The 16350-nt window shown below is 41.5% G+C and overlaps 1 protein-coding gene across 1 annotated transcript in view; it reads left to right on the forward strand.

Moving 5' to 3' along the window:
- The window catches only part of SAP30 (Sin3A associated protein 30), a 118514-nt gene that overhangs the window by 11630 nt on the left and 90534 nt on the right, over positions 1-16350 (forward strand). The window contains exon 2 of the mRNA XM_069244404.1: positions 7866-7991. Coding sequence (XP_069100505.1) covers positions 7866-7991 — 126 coding nt within the window. The remainder of the gene's footprint in view (positions 1-7865; positions 7992-16350) is intronic.

Here is a 16350-nt window from a genome sequence, read left to right on the forward strand (position 1 = left end):
ATGTGCTGCTCCTGTAACAAATAACAACAGAATAAATAATACGACCCATTAGCCTCAGTCTCCCTTGTGTCTCCTTACCTGGCTTCTGTTAGGCCTCTCTCCTTTTTAGGGTCGAGTGCGCATGCACTGTAGCCTGCTGTAATCTTTCTGTCAGTTTCGTTGATTCATGGGCTTGTCTTTTAAAATTCACTTGATTTAATTAGTGAAAGGCAGGCATGCATACGTCATGCCTTTTCAGGTGTTTAGCCCTCAAGCGCACCGACTAACTACTGAAAACTTACAAGACTCCATGTTTTCCACATGGCTTCTGGACTACCTTTTCTTTTAATTTCCTATGCATGACATCGAACCTGTTACATGGATAATTGCATAACTGCCGATAGGTTTGATTGCGAGCAAGCTTCTGTTTCCTTTTCTGTCTCTCCTTCGTGCTTCACGCTCATGCCGTGGTGCTTCAAATCGTCTCGCTTATGTGAAAACTGTTTTACTTTTCATTTTCAATTTACGTGGCAAGAAAAGTCATGTTAGGACTTTACAACGCTAATAGCTCTAAGCCGAGCAAATTCAAGACTCATTATGTTACAAATGCTTGTTGTCTGCTGTTGGTACTCTTAGATTCCTTCATGTCTCACGCCACACTAGGAGTTTCTCTTCCCCATCTTACTGCAGAGGTGATGTTCTCCTTGATATATTCATGCAATGCAGGTTATTCCTCTTTTGGCCTGGGAGCACACCTCCATGCGTCATCTTCTTATTGCCTCTTCACTAATTGAAAATCTCCACACTTTGACTGTTAAAATTGTGTCCCTGTCTTTGGAATTTTGCCTCATTCAAATCGGTATCTGGGCCGGACCTCCTTCCCTCCTTTGTAACATTGTCTTGCTAACCTGACAATGTATCTGGGAAGTTGCAACATGCTGAGGTCTTGGATCGGACACAGGAGGCTAGTGGTAGAAATTGGTAGACGTGATAACCTTAATAAAATGAGTATCAATAAGTCAGAAAATAATTATTTTAATTATTTTCGTCATAAATTATGGCTTGTATTTAGATGATGTGCATTTTGGAATGAATTCTTAGTTTCACACGAACAGCGAATTGCATGTACTGCTCAAAGAAAACATGTAACTAGCACTTCACCATTTTCCTAAGTTCTATTTGGTTTAGGGCAGACTACCTCTCTTTATGGTTACCTCCCTTTACCAGATTTAAGAAGGGAATGACTTTCTTCCCAGGTCCTCATTAATACACCTTACAATGGCAATTAATTTCTAGGCAGAGTATTGATAAGACTATTGCAGTCATAAATGCAAGAGATGTTTAAGTAAGCTACAGACTTGTTGCAGTGCTATCCTAACAAGAGTATTTATTTTGTGGGTCACTTGGAGCCCGCAAAACTGATTAAAAGCATAAGCCGTGCAGTGCTTTCTTAATGACAAAAATTTCAGAAGCTCAGACAGTCTAGGGTTGATCGTTTCTTCTAGTAGACATGATTACCTAAAAGAGGAAGTTATGGACATAACCGACATTTAGTAAGCATGACTAGAAAGGTATTAATACAGCAAGTATTTGAATCCTTAACTAGAAGATGAATGGAAAGACTGTGTCAAAAGACCCTTTCATGGACAATTAACGGCACCCATGAAAGCCTCAGTTATATTAAGTTGGTGCATAACCCGTGTTCCTCCATAGACGAGATCTGAAAATTGCATGCTAGCCCTAACAGAGTGAGTGACTGAGCATGGTTATTTCTATTCATAAATACCAATAGCAAGTAACGGCTACTGAATCTTGAAATGAGCTTCTAGCATTACCGTGTTATCAATTTGAGCAGTGGATCGAAAGGATCAGCATGCGATGAGCTAGTTAATAAAGGATGAACACGTTGTCCTCCACAAAGAACAGATGATGGAGAGTCACCGTTGGTAGATCCTTTCGGAACTGGACCTAAGAATCAATTTTGGATCATTGGTATTGAGGATAAGGCATACACAAATTGTGCAGACAGATCCACAAAAAGCTAACACATCCAGTAAGACCTGCTCCTCATAAAACTGAGAAGCATACTAGTGTCATACACACGTTTTGAAGATTTAATGAGGGGGGTGGGGAAATAATGGTTTCATGAGGCGTCTGTTCCATTTTTGTGCGGTTATTGTGGGCATAAACATATTGCTTCTCTGCTTGTATTACCAGAACTTTAGCTCCAAATAGTTGAGTGAAAGAGAATTAGTGCACCAATACGTACTTCACTAGAAAGAGTTTTCTCTTCAGAACACAGCAAACGTATGAACATTACAGATATAATGAATTCAGAGCTGAAATAACAGATTTCAGCTCTTGCCATTTGATGTGCGGTACCTTGTCCTTTATAAGACTAAAAACCATATAATAGTGCGGCGCAAAATGGACCTTTCAATTTGTAGTTTTCTAATTGGGGAAGGTGTGGGGGCTGAGAATACATTCTTTCATTAAGTTGTCGTCCATGACTACAAAGGCTTAGCAGTTTAAAAAACAAATTGGCTTCACACATTCTCAAATATAATGCTATTTTTAGCCCCTCTACCAGTTTAGTTGAATTTTGGTTATTTTGAATATGACAAGTTATAGGATTCAGGCAGTGCAAACCACTACTGTGAAATAGTGATCTTGAAACTAAGTGACAAGTTCTTTGATAGATAAGCCCTTCTGAAGCAAAGAATAAAGCTTAATTAGGAGTCTAGAATTGCTCCTATAATTTGAAACATCTACAAATCGAGTAGAGTTGATTTTGTTTTGTAAGTGATGCAAGGATTTCAAAATTAATCAAAGTATGCAAAATATTTGAAGCACTGATCACCTATTCATTCACATATGGATAGATTTATACCCCATTCTGTTGGGCGTGAGCAATCACAGCTACAACTAACATCTTTCTAGAAATGTTAAGGCAGGATTTAGAAACAAAAGTATAGGAATTGCATTGGTATTACTGGAACTGACCTGAGGTTTTCTATTGTCCTATTCTATTAACCTTCCATGGGACGTCCATCCATAGAGCACTGCCTTTCCTTGCATTTTGTTGTCTCCATCTGTAGTGGTTCAAACAGGTTCGGATTGTGATGTTAACTTTCATTGGACTGCTCTTTTTCATGATTCGAGGATACAAACCCTGGCTTCAGGACATGTCTAAGTTGTTCTGTAAGTCTTTGGTTCTGAGCAGGCGTAGTACGTTGTACAAGAAATTCCGCATTCCATTTGAATTCACAACCTCCAAGTAGGAGGCGTTTGAACCAGAATATTTTCATTTTTCAGTGCTGTCAGGAGCCTTGGAAATGTAAGAAATGGACCCACCAATCTCTTAAGACTGGCTTTACCTGTTGTCTCCTATATGACTTGTACCTTATTCTATGCACCTTCTTGGAATTGAAGGTTGACAAGTGGAACTTAACTTATACAAATGATCACAAGAAATACTCTGATCAGGAGTAGCATAAGTGCAATAAGGTTGAGGAAACTCCATTGTTGCCTTTTGTTCGGTCTGTCTTCGGGAAGCATGGGTAGTTTTTAGGTTTTCAGATGTGATTCACTGTAAGAATATTTTAACTATACATTTCTAATGCCCTACTTTTAAATACCATGCACTCTGCCTTGTGGACTACAAAGCCTACATGGGGTGATTATTAATATTTAAAAGGAAGATTATAACCAATCAAAAGGGTTAATTTTGACAGGTTATATTACAGTTTTTACGCTGCTACAGTCTGGCTACAATGTAACGCTTGAAGCCATGTTTACACTGCCACTGTAGTGAACAGCACAATAGGTGTTGCAGTCCTCTTTGTGGAATTTAATTTATGGACTTATATGCAAGTTAAATACACCAATTAGGAAGTTGCTATTTCAAATGTTTATGAAGTTAGGAGCACAGGTACTTTACTACTGATTAGCTGGGGTAAAGTGCACAAAGTATGGGTGGCAGAACCCCTTTCAGAGGGCCTCTTGCTCTTGACGACGGATTTGACCAGACCCTGCCCCTAGCCTTTTCCTAGTTGCAGGACTACTTTTCTGTTTATATTGTATGTCTTGCGTTTTGGGCAAACAAAATACATTTTACTGCTCCTAGCCTTTTCCCAGTCCCATTTGGCATACTGGGTCACTGACTTTATTAAGCACTCAGGCTATGTCCCGTTGGATGCAACAAAGTTCACAGCTCATTCCACGGCAGCGTTCTCTGGCATACATGGGTTGACAGCTTTATCTGCACATGGGCAATGACTCTATTGGCGCAGCAGCTGTCTCCTCACACAAAAGGGATCCAGTCACCAGGATCTTCCACTGGACCTCCCTTCCCCAATGCTGTCCTTTTTCTTGCAGGGCACAATGTTCTTGGTAAGCAGGCAGGCACTGCTCTAGAGCTCCAGTGCTCCAGGGGCACTGCTCCACTGCTCCATGCTCTGGGGGCAGGTGATCTTTTGATTCCATGGGTGATGTCCCCTCACCCAGCTGGGAGATTGACAGGCCTAGCCTCAGTCCTGGTCACAGGCAGAAGTCTTGCAGAGCTTTTCCTCCTCACACAGGCAAACGGGCTGCTTGACAGTTGACAATTTGGGGGCCTTGAGCTCACCTTCCTATAGTCCATTTTCAAACATAAAATGTGATTTCGAGTCTAAGGGGGTTATTACAACTTTGGAGGAGGTGTTAATCTGTCCCACATGTGACGGACATACCACCAGCCGTATTACGAGTTCCATAGGATATAATGGACTCGTAATACGGCTGGTGGTATATCCGTCACTTTTGGGACGGATTAACACCGCCTCCAAAGTTGTAATAACCTCCTAAGTCTTTAAAGTTTATGTTGGGAGTCTGCTTCTTCTTGAAGTGACCTCTCCACTGCCCTACCCTTCTTCCATATTGGAGTCTGCCACAGCAGGAGCAAGTCCAAATCTGCTAGCCTCACAACACAGGCCATGGGAGTGACTAATAATTTTAGGCCGATCTGCCCCCGGGAGGGGGGGGGCAGAAACAGACAAATTGCCCCCCTGGAGAGCGGCCCTTGCCCAAGGGGCCGCTCTCCTTATGAAATAAACAACAACAACAAAAAATCCCTGGTTTCTAGTGGCATTTCTGCTGTCCGATCGCATCGCCATCGGGCAGCAGAAATGCTCAGAGAAGCCTGAAAGGAGAGGAAAAGCCTTTCCTCTCCTTCCAGGCTTCTCTGACCACCTCCACGTGATTGGAGGAGAATTGCTTTGCATTTCTCCTCCGATCCGGCGCTGGAAGCTGAGCTTCCGAGGAGGGCTATCCACCGGAAAAGGCATGACGTATGCATGCCTTCCACTAATAAAATCAAGCAGATTCTAACAGGCAAGCCCACAAACCAATGACAGACACTGACGTGACGTGGACGGGGCTCCGAGCCCTTTATAGTAACTAAAGCGTCTCGCTTAGCGAAACGCATGCGCATGCGACGCAGGCTCGACCCTAAAAAGGGGAAGAATTTGTTTGGTCTGACCAATGCCAAGTATGTTTTGAATGAAGCAAAATAGCTCTTCAAATGTTTCAGTGTTACAACCTTTGGTAGAGGGAAATATAAGGTATTTAATGGTTTATGTGATCTGGTTGATGTTCTTACAAAGATCGAGGGGGAAATGGGAGTCCCTGTAGGATTTGCTCTGAGACCGCTATTCTGTAGCATGCAGGTAATCTAAATCGAAAAAGAAATGTTGGCCTCTTCCTCTGTCATAGAGAATTTCTGAGTGTACTCATGGAGAAGGACACTCATTCTGATAATGGGCGATCGACCCCGGATTAATACTCCTGAGAGGGGTCAAGATCAAAATGTTGACTGTCGGGCTAATGTAAGTTATTGGAATTTAATTTGAAGGAGATTTACATGACTGGAGGCAAAAATGTCAGGGCTGACTGTTTATCTAGAATGACCCTGGAAGTGAAAGAACTAAAGGAGTCTGATTGTTTAATTGAAGTTAAAGAGTAAAGCATTACTAGTTTGTATAGTTCAGTAGTCTAGAAACAAGGAATCATGGTGTGTTAAGAAGAAGCTATGGTAAGGTCACACCATAAGCACAATTTAATGGTGCATAATGAGTCATAGCACATTTTTTAAAGTCAAGTTTGAGGGTTGGCAATTGCCTAAGAACCAAAAACCCTCTGTGGTTTAGGATTTCTCAGTTTTGGTAACCTGTGAAGATTTTGGAGAAATACGAGGAAATTCTGTGAGAATGATTGGAGGTGGTTTGTGAAATGTATCTAGACTTGCATTATTAAATAACGTATTCCAAGTGAGTGAGAATTCTGGAAGTAAATGTTATCAAAATGGCTGCATGTGCAGATGGAATTGAGGATGGGAAGGGTATATTTGATTTTGTGAGTTTTCAAGAAAAGAAGAGTATATGTGGTACTGGAACTGGTCACTTGCGGCTTATTGCGTGATACAAGAGGTGACCATAAAGGTTCAGGGATTAATACTTGAGTGTATATAGTTTTGTTTGCTTTCTAAGGTGGTTATGCTATGTTTGCTGGGTAATTATTCCCTCAGTAGAAAAAGTCTGTGCTTATGAGATATTGACTTGTTTGATGTTTTATTTCCAAATATTATCAAAGGTATTGTTAAAGATTTTGTTCACAATATATTTAAACAGTTCATCCATTAATGCTGTTTATCACAATGTCACTTAACAGTATATTGTTTTCAGAGGAGACATGCTGACCTCATTGTGCTTCGTTATGAAACCATGGAATGCTGAAATGCATCATTGTGGGTAGCCTGTCAGTTGTGCCCAGGCCCCTACTGAAGATGTACAGCTTTTCCATTATAGACATATAATATATATTAATCTCCTGTTGCATTAACCTCTAACTACAACCCTACCCAAAACCTAAACAAACTTAAAAATATATTTAAATTAGAGTAGGGAAAAGGTTGCTGCCTTGGAGAGAAGTATTAGTGGAGGAAAGCACCCCGATAAGTGTGAAATCAAAGTCTGATTTTTGTCCCTCTCCTTTCCTCATACCATAGTTTCCTAAAAATGTTGATTTCTTGAATCTATCCCGTGCCATAGATGCAAATTAGTTATCTTACTGAATTAATTAAAAGGATTTCTATGTATATAGTAAAAACAGTGAGCTGGGGTTATCATGTAAAAGAAAAACAACAAAAAAAACTTGTATGTTTGATATTATTGGAAAGGCATTTACCTGAATATGTAATGTAGTTTCTAAAGACCATATTTCTCTAAAGTGGAGATGGAATCACAGCTGTTTAGAGAAGGGCTAACAAGATTTTGCAAGGTCACAACCAGGAGTCCTGTCAAGGGGAAGAATTATTGGTGGGGCGGGTTAGATTAAGACATTTAATTGCATCACGATTATAAATTCAATGGGGGAGGTGTGCACGATGAAGCAGGGAATATGTTGTAAAAGAAGGCGGTATTAAGCAAGACTTGACAGCTGAGGCTGAAGAATAACACAAAAGCTTTTCACGATAAAGGTGTGTCAATAGCATGGAAATGGACTAGAACAATTGAACAGCTTGTGACATGTATTGTAGTAGTCCTACTGTGTGTTACTGAAGGCAGGGACGCAAGTTGAATGTAAGGGCTAGGTAATGTGTTTCTGGTGGTACTTTAGATCCATGTCACCTGGAAAGCTTTTCAACTTCTCTATGCTGGTGGTTGGATGGCCCTTGCTCATAGTTAACTGAAAATGTTTCTCCTACTTTATTTCTTGTATGTTATATTAACTGGCTGTTATCTTTCCTTGCTTTTATGTTTTTTCAAGTTTTTTTTGTAGTTAACTAAATACATGTGATAAGTGAACACCTACCACATTTATAACTGTATTTCTGTTTTTTTTCATTTAAGGCAAAGCATCTTTACATTTGTGATTTTCACAAAAATCTAATCCAAACTCTCCGTAATAGAAGAAAAAGAAAAGGCAGCGATGATGAAGAAATTGACTCCCCTCTTCATGACATTGACACCCCAGAGGTACAACAGCTACTTTTAAATGTTACCTGTTAATAACCTTACAGGACTAGTTTGCTGTTGATATTGTTTGTCTTCGGTTTTGGGCAAACAAAGTACATTTGACTGCATTGTAAAATAGATATGAATATGGTGTATGGAATTAAGCCTGAGATTAGTTTCAGGTAAAAGTAACTCAATCTTTCCATACTGTGTATAGGGCTGGCCACTTGCCAGACAGTGTCCAGGGGAAACTGAGTGTCTCTGATGTTCTGTTGCAGCGAGAAAACATAGACACCACCTCTAACTTTGTTCCATTGTCCTTCACTGTTCAACAAAGGGTTTCTTAGTCGCCCCTCAATGTACCACAATCCCTCAGTGACATACTGACATTTCCCTTTTGTTTTGCCTAAGTGAACTTTAATCTTGCCTGCCTAACTACAATGCAGAGCAGCACTCAACCTGAATCTCTACAATATTACCTTACAGCCACATTTCCTATGTGGTAATGATTACTGAGAAGCGCCTATCCCACCCACTGTACTCCTTTCCACCTCAGTGTACCACCTTCATCACCAATCCACCTCACCGTGCTCCAGGGTCAATGCCTGCTTTACCTTTGCCCTAGTCGTGGACAACCCTTTGCAAAATGGGGAAAGCAAAAGCCCTAGAACTGGTATAACATCTTGAATAATGATAGATGGCTGGTGAGCAAGACTACTGCACGACTCATCAGTGCAAGATAGCAGAGGTGGACAAGTAGGCTGCAGTACAGTTATGCATGCATAAATCAGTGGATTGCCATCTGTCTTTGGTTGATAAGTTTCAGGCCAATTACAGTACCTACTTACCTCCTCCCACGTAAGGTGTTATTTTTTGACCAAGAACAGTCCTGTAGCCTCACATTGAAATAGTGACCAAGTAAGGCCTTTTCACTGTTGCCTTTCGCTAGCGTCGCTCACTGGATGAATCTTCCCACAATGATGTACATTTTAGGCTGGTATCTTGAGATTTGTTATGAGGGATCAAGCTGGAGTCTGATATTTTTCCCACATAGATGGTTCCGATGTTAAGTGGTAATGGTAACAACCAGAAGGCATCTCATTTAGGGAAAAAATGGTGCATGGGTAAAAGAGACACAGCTGTTGCTCTGTAGAAACTGTATAGAGTGAGGAGGACTCACCTCAATGGAAACCTTGCTTCATGTGTGATTTGGTAATAGTAAGTAAATCGTATAAATGCGCATGTTCTCTTAGAGTAAATAGTTCAGCCAAAATATAGTTTATTGTTAAAAGGTCATTGTAGAACTCTCATACTTCACAGTGCATGAATGCTATAGAAACAGCCTAATTATTTTAAAAAAAGAAATTAAATATATAGGCCTAGCAACATTTATCCTCGGTCTTGTAGTGATTATGAGACCATAAATGGGACCAGATGTATGCTTTGTCCCTCCCATCATTTTTGGGGGCTTTGGATCAGTTCTACACCAGTTGGGAAGGAGGGAGAGTGAGATTGGCAGAGTAAGGAAGAATTTTAATCATTGACCACTCCCACAAAGACACACCCACATTAAAAACATGCTGTGATGCAGTCTTAAATAGCAAAAGATATATGAACAGTGCTGGGATGGGTGATTTTGTACGGGATGGGTCAGTTGTGGGTCCAGTGGAAAACCCTTTAAGGGAAAGCAGTCATTTTCAGAAATCTTTTCTGCTCCTGCCTGCAGCACTGTCTATTCTCAGGCAGTTTTCAAGGAAAAATACGATACCTGAAAAAACTGTGAAGTTTAATTATCCTGTTTAAATACTTTGGCGTACTCCTCCATGCTAAGAAGAGAATGTGTGAATACATTTTGTTTATACTTTTAAAGGTAAATAAATGTCCATGAAAGGCAAGCTGTCTTGTGCCATTATGATTATAATTTTTGTGCTGGTATTGTAGTAGCTGCATATTTATTCCTTACTCTTTTCAGTCACAAGTAGAGAGAGCGAGAAAAAGAGAGAGAAAGGAAAAAGAAAAAAGAAAAATGAGAATTTTCATAACCTACTGGCGGTTTCCAGGGCTAGGACCTAGGGCCTGATTTAGAGTTTGGCGGATGGGGTTACTCTGTCACAAACGTGATGGATATCCCGTCTGCCATATTACGATCCCATTATATCTTATGGGAATCATAATTTGATGGCCGGGATATCTGTCACGTTTTTGATGGAGTAACCCATCCGCTAAACTCTAAATCGGGCCTCTAGTTTCCTTAGGGAAAGCATTCTTTGACTTGCCTGTATCTTTGCCACCGCTCAACGAAGCTTCACAAAGTTTTCCAAAAAAACGTGTCATCTAGGGTCTTGTCGTGCATGGAAAGTTCTGGGGTGATCAAGCTGGGGCAGAGAAGGAGAGGTTAAAAAAAGTGTGTTTCCTATGTTAATTCCCACAGATTCTCTGTAGACACTTGTTTCCAGATGCTTGTTTCCAGTCCAGGGAAGACCTGGCCTAGCAGTTCGGGCTGGACTGTTCCCATGGGGAACAGGGTCAAGACTGATTTGCATATGGCTGGGTCCAAACTGGAATGGCATGGGCAGCAAAAAAACGATGGATTTAGGCCCAGATCACTGTACTGGGGGTGAATGTTTGACAATGTTCAGCATTCCGTCCATCACTTGTTGTTTTTGCTTTGTCGCCCTAAGTGGGAAGGGTATGCCCAGACGTGGGTCCCGTGCTTCCAATGCCACTGGATTCAAGCTAGCCTGGCTGATGAGGGGTGAAACCCCGAAACCGGTCCCAGGATGCTTGTTTCCAGTCCAGGGAAGACCTGGCCTAGCAGTTTGGGCTGGACTGCTCCCATGGGGAACAGGGTCAAGACTGATTTGCATATGGCTGGGTCCAAACTGGAATGGCATGGGCAGCAAAAAAACGATGGATTTAGGCCCAGATCACTGTACTGGGGGTGAATGTTTGACAATGTTCAGCATTCCGTCCATCACTTGTTGTTTTTTCTCTGTAGACACACCTGCAGCCCAAACTACTGGACGGAATTACATCAAATTAGAAAGAAATGTAGCTTTTGGTCCACAGATCACACTTTTTGCTATTTAGTGTGATTCCGTTCAGTAGTTTTTGAGATATTGAAGGATCTCCATATGTGTATCTCCAGAAGCACAAATATTTCCCGAATAGTCCCAATCTCGTGCTGAGATTTTATCAGCGGTCAATACTTCAACGAGGAAGTATTGGCAGCCATTTTGGGACTCTGCTTCAGCCGTGTTTCCCCCCCCCCCCCCCACCCAAAAAATGGGGGGTGGGGGGAAGAAAAAGGGGTAGGATACAGTTACCGTAGCCCCCTAGTCTTGGTCCAGGGGTCTTCCTGGGAACCCGCCAGAGCAAAAAAGCATGTTTAAAAAAAATTCATTGCAAAATTCGTGAATATTCCTGAATTTCCCCGTGAATTTCTTTACAAAAAATAAAGGTAAGAGCGGTCTCCCACACTTGCTTTTAATATTGCCCCCAGGTGGCATAAATTCTTCTATAATGATCCAGCGCGGCCACCTCCCCAGGAAAACAACATTATAGCTTTGCGGGGAGATGGGTGCGTGGGGGCTGTCATGCGGGCAGGAAAGGATATGAAAAGATTGCTCCTTCATGCAGGGAGCAGGATTTCAAGCAGCTCCCTGCGTGCAGGAAAAATGCTCGCTCCCGCTGGAGGCGAGGAGCCGGGTAGGACCCCCGAGGGTCTTGTGCACTCCCTGTGGTCCTGTTACTTTTTCTTTCTCTTCCGTTCCATATTGGGATGGAAGAGAGAGAGATGGATTGTTATTGCAATGGTCTCTCCATAGAATGACTTGAAAAAGTTACACTAGTGTGGTGTTTGATACAAATGTTATAGTTACGTTGTGATGCACTACACAAAAGTGTCTCTTCTGGCCTACAAGTAAAGCTCTTGGACTCATTTAGAAGGTTGAAGGTTCAAATCCTGGTATCTCACGGCAGTGTCTGTTTATTTACTTGTGTTTTGAATGTAAAACATCGCTAGTGATGGAACAATTACAACTTTTTTCCATTAATAATCTATATTGGGTTTGAATGTCATAGATATGGGTGGGCAATGACCAGTAAGGAGTCACCTGTGGCCTAATGGTTAAGGTCCCAGACCCTCACACATAAGGTTGAGGGTTCCAGTGTAAGTGTCAGTTGTCATTTCTTAGCTCTAAATTCTTTTCAACTTCAACTATTTAAGGTACATGCAGAAAGGTTATCTCACTCTTTTTATTTGCCAGATACAATTTTTTTTTCAATTTGTCAGAACATTTCTTGTTCTAAGTGATGCAGGGATAGGTGGCTATGGGGGTTTGGCCGCAGGGTCTGGTCGTAGGTCAGGCCCTATGGCCAATCCGCTCCGTGGTTATAGTGGTTTAGCCACAGGGCCGTGCGCAGCAGCAGTTGGATCAACATATATTAATTAAAATTTCTTTATGGTAAAAAAAAAAAAGCCATAGAAATTCACTGAAAAAAAACATAGGTCACAGGGACATTATAGTTAGGAAATAGAATTAAAAAAAGCATAGAAATTCACTTAAAAAGCCAAAGGTCACAGGAACGTTATAGTTAGGCTCACATTTTAAATGTACAAAACCTTAGAAATTCAGCCCTAAGGTAACTATAACTCGTGTCTTCTCCATGCACTGCTAATTACCCCATATATTGCAACACTCATGACATCTTTAATAACATCATTGATAATATCAGTATAATATTTGCAGTAAAACTATTGAGGAGAAAACTGTGCATGGTGATAGTTATAGTTAACTTAGGGCACGAATTATAGTTACTTGAACTAACTCTAACTATAACAGCTGGATTTCTATGGCTTTATACATTTAAAATGTGAACCTAACTATAATGTCCCTGTAATCTTTGCTTTTTTTGAGTGGTTGGGACACTACTTATGGCTACTGACAGGTATACAGCACAAGGCACTTCCTTAGATATCTTTTTGCAATCGTTAGTTATATTTTTGCAATCATTTGTGTGCAAGATTGCATTGTAAGCATCAATGTTCTTCGTCTAAAATATTTGTATCAGTTATATTATTATTTGTCACTTGGCATAAAAGCATTCAAAAGCATTGGCAAATTAATGTTTTCGGAACCTTTTTGCACTCAACATTTAAGTGTTGAACTTTTATACCAAACTGAAAGCTTGTTCTTATCATGGTTATTGACATGCAAGTCTGTTTTTAATTTTGTCTTTCTCGTCACACACTGGAATTGGTGTCAATGTGTGCACAAAATGGCATTACGCCATCAGTGAACAAGGCTACGGAGGCAGTACTGGAGTAGATAAAGGTTTTATATCCAGCTGAAAGCAGTGAGTATTTGTTAAAGCGCAGTGGCAGTTGCCAGTAGGTAGTTATAGTTAGGGCCATGTTTCCATAGAAAAAGCTTTTTTGACTTTCCTGTATCTTTGGCACCGTTTGACAAATCTTCCCTAAATTTTCCCCAAAAAAGTGCCCCGGTGATTCTTGTTGCGTATGGAAAGTTTCTGGGTGATCCGTCAAGCGGCCTCCGAGTGAAAAGTGGGGTCAAAAAACGCATGTTTCCCATTTTAATTCTCATAGTAGTTTTGATCACAACTGCAGTCCGAACCACTGGATTGAATTACACCAAATTTGGGATAAAGGTAGCTTTTGGTACTCAGATTATGCTTTTGCATATTTGGTGAAAATCTGTTCAGTAGCTTTTAAGAAATTGAAGGGGAAATACTTTTGTATATCTCTGGCCCCAATGACTTCATGAATTTCTCGAGTAATTCACAAAACATTGTGACTGTTCGCGAATACGCTTGCGAAAAGAAGCACTGCAATTGGCTGACCACAACCTGACTAGAAAGTTGCATCTGCCCTTTTATTTCACGGGACACCGTTTCCAGGAATGAAAATCCAAATTTAGAGTGGTATAAGGGGTCAGGGTGAAGGTACCCCAACCCTAACCCAGCGGTGTGATTTAGCGGCAAATTTTAGGTTTAAAATAATTTTTCGTCACAATGCGCAGTATTGCAGAATTTTCGCAAGTATGAAAAAATTTGAAAGAAAAATCAAAGATTCATACGTACAATAATTCATTCACTCATACATGCACTCAGAGACCCAGGAGCCCACTCACACACTCAGACCCCAATACACTCACTCAGACACTCATGCACTCAATCTGACCCACTCACAGTGTTGTGTAGCCATTTTAGCTATAGTTTTATACACATTATTTTAGCACTCTAGGCCTGCAGCGTGCACTTTAACCTAGATATGTTTTATTTGAACTTTGTTATGTTATTTTAATAGTAGCCTCATGTGCGGTCTTGTAATATTTTCTCTATCTAGCTGTTCTTCGCCTAGGTCAGCACTGCGTTGTTAAACAAGACATTTCTTTCATTCTGTGCTTTCTCAAAGCTGCAGTGAGATAGGTTGCTGACAAACGTGGTACGCTTTGTCTCCAATGTTCACAGAAACATACACACTCTTACATGGGGATCCTATCCTGGAACATCCGATGTTTTATAATAAAAATACTACTTTGACCCATGTACGGTAGAGGGAGATTCCAGCCAGATGACCACGACTGTATGCTGATTGCTTCGCTGCAGCTGCTTATGTAGACTATGGGGCCTCTTCCTCAGGTTTGAGGGATGATGTTTTCCCAGGAAAAACTAAAGGGCAGAATTAGAGCTTAACATGCTGTGCTCTAACATATCTTAGTTAGGAACTATCTCTACAGACCTTAGTGACAGTATGGTAGCATTATTCTTGTGTTTTACTCTCCTTGTCACAATTTTAATCTTATTGTGCTTCATCGTCCTAATTATTGCAATACACGCTTTATTATCTAAGATGCAGTTACTTTAACAAAACCTTATTGAACTTTACTCTGCCTCTGATTGTCCTTGCATACGTGAGACTAATGGAACTGAGGGAAACGGATGAGATCTGAGTGACCATGATTTCACAGAGGAGTCATTTATGTCATGTCCCCGTTGCCCCTATCATCCCTGCCCCTGGGTGGAGATGAGGCACTGCTAATTAGCCGTAACAAAACCCGGATTATGCCGACAGGTGTCGCATGGCGCGGGTTCAGACTCAGTCCCCCGCAGTCCAGGTGATTCTGCTGCCCAGATCCAGTAGTCTCATTAGGATAATGAGAACCTATGTGACAATAGTCTCACACACCCACTCAGATACTCATTCACCCACTCACAGATCCACTGACAGAGACAGGCCCTGTAGCCAAAGGCTGTGCGTGGTGCAGGTTTGGATGGTTATAAGGGCTTGGCTGCAAGCCAGGCCACGCGACCATCCCCTGCTGCATACGGCCGAAGGCCGGCCAGAATAGCGTATAGTAATTAAAATTAGCTTGCATATAAAAAAAACATAGAAATTCACTGAAAAAATCAAAGGTTGCAGAGGAGTTATAGTTATGTTCTGAATTTGCTTGCACAAATCCATAGAAATTCAGTAGTTATAGTTAGAGGTATTTCAAGCAACTATAACTTGCGCCCTAAGATAACTAAAACTCCATAAAGAAGAGGAGGGGTGCCACGTGGCCCCTTCCCCAGGCCCATTGTGGTCACTTGGGAACTCATCCTTAGGGGCATCACTTGTTTGTAGGTGCGTGCCTCAGTACCCACCCGCAGCACTTGCTAAGCAGTAATTTGGGGGCCACAGAGGAAGCCAATGGCCCCTACTGCCCCAGCTGGCACCCTGTATACTGGGCAGTCACATTGCTCCCACCTAGCTGGAGCAGCTGCTTGTGCTGTTTTCTGTCGGGTGGGACCCATATACGCTTCCCTACTGGCAGACAAGCAAAAGTATGCTCTTTCCTGATGGGAGCATTTTTAAATATCCTGGCAAGTGAGAGCAGACATGCCTTTGTGGCTCGCACTCCTGCAGGTAGGGAAGGCATGTTTGCTCCCATTCAGCAGGAGATTTAAAAATGTATCCATCGGGCAGAGCAAACATATGTTTCTATGCCCACGCTGATTCAAACAGGAAAACTACTGTGTCCTGGAGGCGGGCTCGCAAGGACAAAGTCTGTGAGCTGGCCTCAGGGCATGGGGTCCCCAGAGCCTTGGGACCCCAGGGTCTAAGGGCCTTAAAAGGCTTAGGACAGAATGGGTGCCCACGGCCCTCCTCCTCTTTTAAATTAAATGCTACCCTGGGGAGAGCACAAAGATTAATCTATCTCTTATCACCACAGTTAAGTGAAATATTATCTTTTTGGGTAATTTTGGGAAAAATCTGCAAATGGGCCTTTTTGTGTGGGCTCTAATTTGTCAGTATAATGATGGAGATCTGCCACTTACTAATAGAATCTGTTTGGTGTGCAGATTTTGAAAATGT

This window comes from Pleurodeles waltl, chromosome 1_2 (genome assembly GCF_031143425.1).
Source record: "Pleurodeles waltl isolate 20211129_DDA chromosome 1_2, aPleWal1.hap1.20221129, whole genome shotgun sequence".
Lineage (NCBI taxonomy): Eukaryota > Metazoa > Chordata > Amphibia > Caudata > Salamandridae > Pleurodeles > Pleurodeles waltl.